Genomic DNA, 8,890 nt, shown 5'->3' with positions numbered 1-8,890 from the left:
CCCGCACCCATTTAATGGCCCGCGCGCAGGCGCGGCGGCGGGCGCGCGCACCGGGGCTCCCCCGCGCGGCGCCTGACCGGGAGCGGCGCCGGGGCCGCGCTCCCCCCTCCCCGGGCCGTGTGTCCCCGGTGGCGGGCGGGCCCGCCGGACCGTCGCCTCACGCTGCGAGCGCCGCGGTGGGTGAGGGCAAGCCGGGGTGCCCCGAGGGCCCCGCAGGCACTCTGGGCGGGCAGCCCTGCGGGGGAGGCGGCCGCCGGGACGCGGTGCGCGCCATGTGCCGGCGGCGGGGCACCGGGGGGCGGCGGGGCCGGGCGGGGAGAAGGGCGGGAAGCGGCGGGGCGAGCGCGGCCCCCTCAGCGCTTCAGGCGGGGCCTGGCGGTGATGGCGGGCGGCTGACAGCGCCCTTAGGGCGCCCGCCGGGCTCCTGCCGCCTGGTGCCGTTCCCCGGCTGAGGGGAGGCCCGGGTGTCGCCGCCTGTGCGGCCTGGCCCCGCGGCGGGGGGTCCGGCGGGGCCTCCGCTGCCGCCAGCCGTGCTGAGGTGCCAGCGGGCACCCAGCGTGAGACGCCGGTGCCCCTCGCAGGCTGCCCCCTTGGGCTGGTGTGATTTGAAACGCCCGTTTATCAGTCTGGTGTCAAAATGGAAGTTGGCGGGACGCACGGTACCGTGGCCAGTGGAACCGCTTGCTCCGAGACACCTGATAAATTTAAGGAGCAGACATCGGTTTTGAAATCAGTTTAAGGCATTTGTTTAGAGAGCGGGGCGACTGGCTGCGTTCGCCTACCGTGCCCACTGCCCTGCCACCTCAAAGTCCCCACCGAGGCCGTGGCGGCCTGGGGGTAGCACTGCTGGGAGCAGGGGTGCAGTGGTCCTGCCCTGCCCTTCAGTGAGCCTCTGCCTGCATTAAAAACTAGTTACCTGTAGAAGGAAACAGAAAGAAACGTTTCTCCCCTTTCTTAAATTACAAAGTGCTGTGTTGTAAGTGGGACAGCACTGTCGCTGTTGGGAGGTTTCTCCTGGCAGGTTGGCTTTTCAGACAGGTACACAGCAGGACTCGGGAGCAGCCAGTGGCCTTGCCAGGTGCTGTGGGCACTGTCTCTGAAAGGTCCGGCATAGCGGTGTGTCTCGCAGTAGCTTCCGCACGCATCGCTACTGCGAGCTGAAGTAGTTTTGTTGGCTCCTAAAGGCGCATGGTTTTCCCGGACGCCGGTCCCGGGGTACTGGCAGCGGCAGAGCCGGATGGCCCAGCAATGGCAAAGCGCTCGTTGCTCTGCCCCCGCACGCGGTTCAGCACCAGAGCACAGGCAGCCCCGTTCCCGCGGCCCGGGACGGCCGTTTGTGCCTGAAGCCGGTACCCATCTGTCCCGGCGGGCGGGCAGCCCGCAGGCACGGGCTCCGCGTAGCCCCGGCCCGGGCAGCGCTCCCGCCGCGCCGCAGCCCTCCGAGCCGCAGGGGGACGCTGTGGCGGCGACGCCGAGGGGGGCGGGCAGCGCGCCTGGCCCTCTTGGTGGCGGTGGGCGGGGCTTGGCGGGCGGGCGGCGAGCGGGCCTCGCTGAGAGCTGCGGCCTCAGCTGCGGGGGTGGCGTCGTCTGAGGTGGGGTGGGCAGAGTTCCCGGGGTCCTGCTGCTGTCCTCCGGCTCCGGTCAGGCGCTGTGGGGCCGCCCCGAGGGCCGGTGCCCCGGGCGGTCTGCCGGGGCCCAGCCGGGCCGGGCCGGGCGGGAGGCGGCGGGGCCCTCCCGCCCTCAGCGGGGCGGCCGGACCCCGCGTTGTGAGGCGGGGGGGCGGCCCTGGCCCCCAGGCCGTAGGGCAGGGCCTCAGAGCACCAGCCTGTGGCTCCGCAGCGTTTGTCTACAAGCACAATGAGTGTTCAGATTGTAATTCTCTGCTGAAAGGCATTACGTGCAGGGAAACTCAGACTGCAGTACGTTTAGTTTGGCTTGGTTTTTTTGTTTTTTACACTTTAAACCTTGCTTACAGGAGTGTCCGGTTTGGATCTCGCACTTGTGAGGAGACTTCAGCTCGTAATTCCAGGTGCTTTCCCCGAGTCTTCCTCTTCCTGAGACCTTTGGCAGGTGGGAGGTTCTGTACATACAGAAGATACCGCTGGAATTAATTGCTTGCTTTATTTCCTTGTGCTTATGAAGGGAGAGAAGCTTAGTAGTTAAAAAAGGTGAAAAGGAGTCAGTTTGATTAGGTACCAATTTTGTCAATCTTGATTATTAATTTATTTCTAAATAGGGGAACTTAGGCTAATTTCCTTTTTATGGCATCTTTCTAGCACAGTTTTATTTAGGTAGGCATAGTTACCACCTTAGGATTCAAACAGTTATGACTTTATTACCAATAGGTTATGTTAGCCCGGTATCATCCAGGTCAGCAAGGTCATGTGCAGACAGGTGCTTTTCACATTAAACATCTAGAATTACATTATGCTGTTTGTATGCAGGTCGACTGAGTGGAGTTCCTCTGATTGTTTATCAAGACACAGACTGCGTTTAGCATAGATCCATTTGATGGATTCATCACATATAACAGGAACCAATTTATGCATTGTCCAAAGCTAGTATACAACATTGCAGTGCAGAGAGTCCGTGTGTTCGCTACAGACTTGGAACTATAGCAAAATGGAGAAATCCAGAAGCAGGTAAGCAATAGTAAGATGCTACCTTGTTAAAGACCTCAGCTGCAATTTGTTTTTTTTTTTAATTATGGTATCTTGGGCATTCTGTGAGACAGAATAAAGTTTAGTTGTTCTTATGTGAGGGCTTATCAGTCTCTATGGAATATTATTAAGGAAACAACATTACAGAACATTATTTTAGGGAAGTACTCCTCTTAAAAAGAAAACAAAAAATCCCAACAAACACACACACCACCCCTACCCCTAAAACCATTAGGAAATACAACTTTATGGGGTTTTACATTATCATAATGTTACCGAAATCTCGGAATGAAAAACTTGCCAACACCAATGTGATGTAGATAAGCAGACACTTCTTTATTGACAGCCGGGTGCGTGAGTGAGTCCTCTCATGATCAATGCACACCAAGCTTCAAAATCATACACCTCATATATAAGTTATTCATACATATTCATTAAGTATTCATGCATAAACATCGTATTCCCTGAAAATCATTGACATACTCTCACTTTGTATGTTAATTTGCTTATCAGTCCTTCGTGCAAATTCTTCCAAGAATTGTGGGCAGGGGTCTTTGGGAGGAAGGCTGTAGGTCTTCCTAATGGTGTACTTTTCACCTTTTGGCTGGTATGTGATGGTCTTGCAAGTTTGCAGTGTTCTTATCAGTCTGAGCTAATTTATGTCCTTGTCGACCATCTGTTTCTTCTGCTTGTTTCTTTTAGTCCCTCCCTCTAGATAACTTATAAACAGGCCCCTTGTTAGAGAAAGTTAGAGAAAGACTCCTTCTTTCATTAGTTATTTCATTATTTCTTTCAAACTATGGTTACATGACCTAATTACTATACCTACATTCTTTGAGTAAATATATTTACACTTAAGTTATCCCTATTCCATACAATTTCTTTATATCAATTAATAAAGTTCACGATTTCTTGGCAGGTAACTACAAGTTGTTTCATTCGGTTGCACTCAGTTCTTGGCCTTGGTACAGGGCTGTACAGAGGATTTCATAGCAGCTTTTGTTGTGCAACTACTAGTTTCATTAAAATATATTTCTTATTTCTCTATATTTCTATTAAAATGAAAATCAAATAAAGTTAATTAATTCTAACCATTAATAAATCTGTAACAATAACATTCAAGTATAAAAAAGATGTTCTTGAACTTGAGGTATTAGACTGAAATGTAAGATATTTGGATATAGTTGTTGGCCCCACCACAGATTTATTGCATGGTGTTAAGTCTCTTACTCTTCCCATGCCTCTATTTCCTGACTTCACTAAGGGAGAAATGATCCCTCTTTGACTCTTATTTTTCATGGTTACTTGCCATGAATTTTTGTGGATGTGGGCTGTCATCACTAAATATGTGGAGCACATCCAGTGTTTTGAATTTGGGAATAATCTGTTAAAAATTACTTATGTTGGAAAATCATGAAGTATTCACATGCTTTAGACTTTACTACAAAACTTTTACATGTTCTACCCAAGCTTGATTTTTTTGACTACTTTGCCTTATGTTGTCACTGGATATGGTCAGACCAGGTTTACCGTTGGAGCAGATTAGATGGTTTTAAAAGGAATTGGCCCTAATAGACATGTATGCGAACTCATGCTGAAAGCTATTTTGCATAAATTTAAAAGTGCCTGAAACTCCTTCAAAAGTGCATCCAGTTACCTTAAGTGTACATCTTGATGTGAACAGAATTATTTTGTCTGCTTGATGGGGCCCACCTCTTTCAGAAAAAATTCAAATAATATTTTACAGAACAAGAATTTCTTTCACACACAGAATATAGGTCTTGTTTCATCAGCTTTGTTTTAGCTCCTTGCAACTTAGTGGAACAAGCAAAAAATACAGTATTTCTTCCTAAAAGATTTTTTTTGTGGGTGGGTTTTGGTTTTGTTGGGTTGCCCCCCCCCCCCTTATTGGTGTTAGTTCTGTGAGCAGTTATTTAGCTGTACTCCTGAAACTAATGGTATGGATTGTTCCATTAACTTTGTGGAACCAACATTTTTTTTCTGGCTGCAGCCATGTTTTCCCTAGCTCTGTTCAGGTGATTATTAGGGTGAGACTTCAGACTATCCTCTTCTGTTGCCCATTATGGCGTTCAGGAATGTATTTGTGGTTCTAATGTGCAAATTTTCAGGTTGGTGGCAGTATTTGTTTTGGGAAAGATGCTTTAATACAACTGGTTCAGCTAGTTTTATCTGGTTAGATATTTTTTTTTCATCATTCTTGTTTTCAGAAAACTACTGAGACAAAATACCCAAAATTCATAAGAGCATACTTGTTATTTTTCAGATCGTATCTACATGTGAAAGTAAACTATGATGGAAAAATAATTTTACTTTTTAATGATGAGTATGTAAAATCAGGAAAAGATTTTTAGGTTTTTTTAAAGAAACACATTTAGTTAAAATATGAGTAAAACTAGGAAAGAGTTCTTTGTAAAAGAACTGTGTATGTAAGTGCATTTCATGTTAAAATGGGAAATTCTTGCTTCAGTTCCCTGGTCCTCAAGAGAATTTTTCAGCAGTAGACAGAATACTTGATATGTTGGAGAATAAAAGATAGAAACCCATGTTTAAATCCTTTCCATAAAGGCACACTGTATGGACACACACGGGAGGGGACGCACAAATGTGTTTTAGTGCTTTTTCATTTCAACTTCAGAGGAGAAGGGAATTGCCTGTGACATGATTGCACTGAAATGTGTCTTCATGCTTGTCTTGGGGAAACAATTTTAGAATTCCAGGTAGTGAAAAATGCCTGATAAAGAGTCAATAAACGTGTGTTAACATTTTGTACCTGTTAACTTCTGTATGTGAATGTATACCTTTGTTATAGATGAATTTATTGAAGTAATGCTACTTCTTTGCAGTTCATGTAGTTTTACACAAAACATTTCTTCTTTCGTTTTAAGTTCAAAATCTCTGAAGGTGCATGAAATCCAACAACTACTTAGGCATCCGGTGGAAGCAAGTGGGCAATGTCTTGCTCCCCAGCCTGACAGACATCAATTTCAGGACAGAGGTCATGAGAATCTGGATCAAGTTGCGTACACCTGGCATCAAAGAAAAAGGTTAAAAGAATTCCAAATCAGGTGATAAGTACCAAACAGTTTTCACTGGATGGAGTAGGGGGATCAGACTGAAAGAAATCTGGTTTTAGTAGTGCAAGTGCAGTCTAAGACAAAGGGTTTTATTCACAGGCATGCCAGACAGTTCTGAAGATGTCTTAGGGTAACTTGAAGACATGCATTGGCACAGTCAGATTTCCTACATCTTTGATTTTCTAATGTAGAATTAAAGAATGGCTATTTCACAGTGTGTTTTGGTGGGGGCTTCCAGGTATAATGATTTAGTCTTGCCCTCCTCTTGTGTTTCTTTACTTCTGTTTGTTGAAGGGAATCTTGAGAAAGATGGGATGATAATTGTTCAGAGATTAAAAGCTTAATATTTGTTGAACAAGGGGAGCTGATCTAGCAACTCAGACTTGCTGGAAGATGGAGGCCCTGTTCAAATGTGTTTTAATTACCTTATGATGTCTTTGGTGCTTAGTGGGGCCTTCTGTGTGGCAATTAACTCTTAAATCCTTTAGAAAAAAAAAGGGGGGGGGGGGAAGGGTGTTTGTATCACAATCCGAGTTGAACTGGTACTAGGAAAAGCTTGCTGAAAAGCAGAGTTGCTGTGGAGGGAGGTAAGCAGAAGGAAGATCTGCTGGTTTCAGGCAGGGTAAACATTAAATTGGCTCAAGTAGTCTGGAAGCAAGTCTGACTCAGCTGGTTGACTTCAGGGGGAGTGATGTTACTGCTTCGAAATCACAAAAAGGCTCCCCAGTTAATCACCAGCCTGCTCATTGGTATCACAGGGTGTAAGTGGGCTGCCTGGAAGACATTTTAGCTGCCTTGGTTTGCAGTTCAAGTCTTGCAGTGATGCTTGAGCCTCTCTTTATGCTTGCTGAATAGTCCTCTTAAAGGTGCTACTTTCATGGTGTAAATATTTCTTATATGCATTGATCTCTGAAAACCAGATCCGTAGTTTCATTACACTGGCATAGATGTTCCTATTTTTACTGCTGCCTGGGGATTAACAGAGGAAGAATACAAAGGCAACTAACCTTTCCTTATATTCCAGATATCTAGCAAGGAAATTCTTCTGTCTGTGGGCAAAAAAGACATTTGGACAAATTCTCCCTTCCAGAGCGAGGTAGATAAAATGACAGAAATCAAGGGGGGGGGTATTGTGGGTTGTGGGGTTTGGGTTTTTGTTGGTTTTTTGGTTTTTTTTTTTAGTATGATTTAGTGCTGTATCGTTGGGCTAAAAGAGCACTGGTAGCCAAGAAAATGTTTGGATGTCTTTTGAGATTGCTTGAAGGTTTCCTTAGAATACCTTTCTTGCTTCTGCTTTTTGTTTGTTTTTAATAATCGTGGTTAAACTTTCACTAAATTCATGAGCATTGTGGTTGCCTTGAAGTTGAGCTGTATGTGCATATAAATGATGGGGTATGATTGTGATACCTGCTTTAAATTTAACAATTTGTTGAATTTATATATATGTATATCTTGAAAATCAGTTTATTTTACTGTTTGCACTGTGGTTCTTAACATTTATCTATATATGCTTTGTATCTGTCTGACTTTGAAATACCTGTGGCAGGTAATTAGTTTCTGTTGTCAGTGTTCTGTCAGCTACTGAGAAACCAACTTAGATACCCTTTTCTTGTTTTGCTTTAATTTGCATGTTGTTTTTTGTTTGACCACACCCATGGGAACTGAAGCAGTTCCCAGTGGGAAGACCTGCCTTTGTTACAGTCAGAATAAGATCAGGACCGTGGTTATCCAGTTTCATTGTACTGTATCAAATATATTCTGACTGTCTGCCTTAGTTGGTAAATGGAAGTTGTCATGTGAACCTTACTGTTCTTGCTGTCCCATATACTGAATTTGTATTACTTTGGCTGTGTGTAAATTCAGGACAATGATTATTTTATTTTTTTTAGGAGCATGAATGGAAATACATTCAGCAAGGAACATAATAATTAATTGCCGTTTTAGATTTAAGAGTCCCCAGTTCTCTGTAGCTTTTATTTGCAATGTTCTGTTAATGCACCAAATTCAGAAAAAAATGTATAGTTCATTTCTTTTTTCTTTTTCTTTTTTTTTTTTCCTTTTCTGCGTGAGTGCTTGGAATGACTTAGCAACTTGGCTTGGGGTAGGTAGCTATGAATTGCCACTTGTGAGAGGATTCATATGGTTTCACTGAGGGACCTCTAGGGATTCTGGGCCTAATCCTGTTGTTATTAGACGTGACCAATTTCATTAAGCTAGTGGGATAGTTCTGATTAAAGGTTGTGCATCTGGGCTTGTGTGCTTTTTGTTTGTTTTCATGGGTCCTTCTATTTTCCTTCTGTCCTTCACAAACACAAAGAGATGAGAAATTTTTTGAAAGTATTCGTACTCTAGCTGATGTTTCTGGTTCTTAGGCTGCTACCCAGGTCATCTTGAACACATGGAAAAATGTTTGAGAGAATATTTTAAAATGGAAAAGAAAAGTTATTTGCTTGAAATAATAGATTATGACCATTCTTTTTAATTAGGAGATCAAAAGCCCAATTCCCTCATGTAGACCTTCCTATATTTGAAATTTTAGTTCTTCACAATTCAGTTGAAAAGTGGCATCACTTATTACCTGGTCAGGTATGTGATAATTAAATATGAGTGTAAAAGCAGAGACTGTTCTACTGAGGTTAAAGAATTTGAAGGTCATACGTGATTTGTGAATCTATTTTGTGCATGGCTTAGCATCCATTGGATGGAGAAGGTACATGAGCAGATGAACAGCTTTGTTATTAGTGTAGATGATGTACAACTAGCTGAAGGAGTTCTTAAGCCTATTTAAGTGTTCTTTGGGAAGATTTTAAATCTGGCATGACTTCAAATCAGCATGCTGTTTCTAAGAACACAATGGAAATATCAAAGCATTATAAAATCTGAAGTAGCTTTTGTATTTTTTCTATACAGAAAACATTTTCTGTTAAAATAACAAAGAAAAAATTAGCAAGGAAAATACATGTATCATTATCAGCTGTGCTGTTTGAGTAAAACACAGAACTGAGGATGAAAGATGCAAGTTATTCATAGGTTTAAAGTCAGCTGTCACTTTGGGATTTGGCAAGTCTGTTAACAACATCTGTCTTTCCTTCCTTGACATTATGTGAAGTGTTTATAGTCAGTAAGGTGATTGCT

The 8,890-nt window shown here is 44.1% G+C and overlaps 1 protein-coding gene across 8 annotated transcripts in view; it reads left to right on the top strand.

The window, feature by feature from the left end:
- The first annotated feature begins 46 nt into the window (after window positions 1–46).
- Window positions 47–8,890, top strand: part of SFI1 (SFI1 centrin binding protein) — a 32,000-nt gene continuing 23,156 nt past the window's right edge. The window contains exons 1-5 of one of the 8 annotated variants that reach the window (XM_055797632.1): window positions 47–176; window positions 1,976–2,029; window positions 2,445–2,642; window positions 5,567–5,746; window positions 6,780–6,851. In XM_055797632.1, coding sequence (XP_055653607.1) covers window positions 2,623–2,642; window positions 5,567–5,746; window positions 6,780–6,851 — 272 coding nt within the window. In that variant the 5' untranslated portion in view covers window positions 47–176; window positions 1,976–2,029; window positions 2,445–2,622. Of the gene's footprint in view, window positions 177–1,732; window positions 2,071–2,444; window positions 2,643–5,566; window positions 5,747–6,779; window positions 6,852–8,890 lie in introns of those variants that run through there. The other 7 variants (XM_055797634.1, XM_055797635.1, XR_008746117.1 and 4 more) reach the window with 7 other exon arrangements.

Source organism: Falco peregrinus, chromosome 2, assembly GCF_023634155.1.
Source record: "Falco peregrinus isolate bFalPer1 chromosome 2, bFalPer1.pri, whole genome shotgun sequence".
NCBI classification, from domain to species: Eukaryota; Metazoa; Chordata; class Aves; order Falconiformes; family Falconidae; genus Falco; species Falco peregrinus.
Note: the sequence above shows the minus strand (reverse complement) of the source record. Positions and strands in the feature narration are given on the sequence as shown.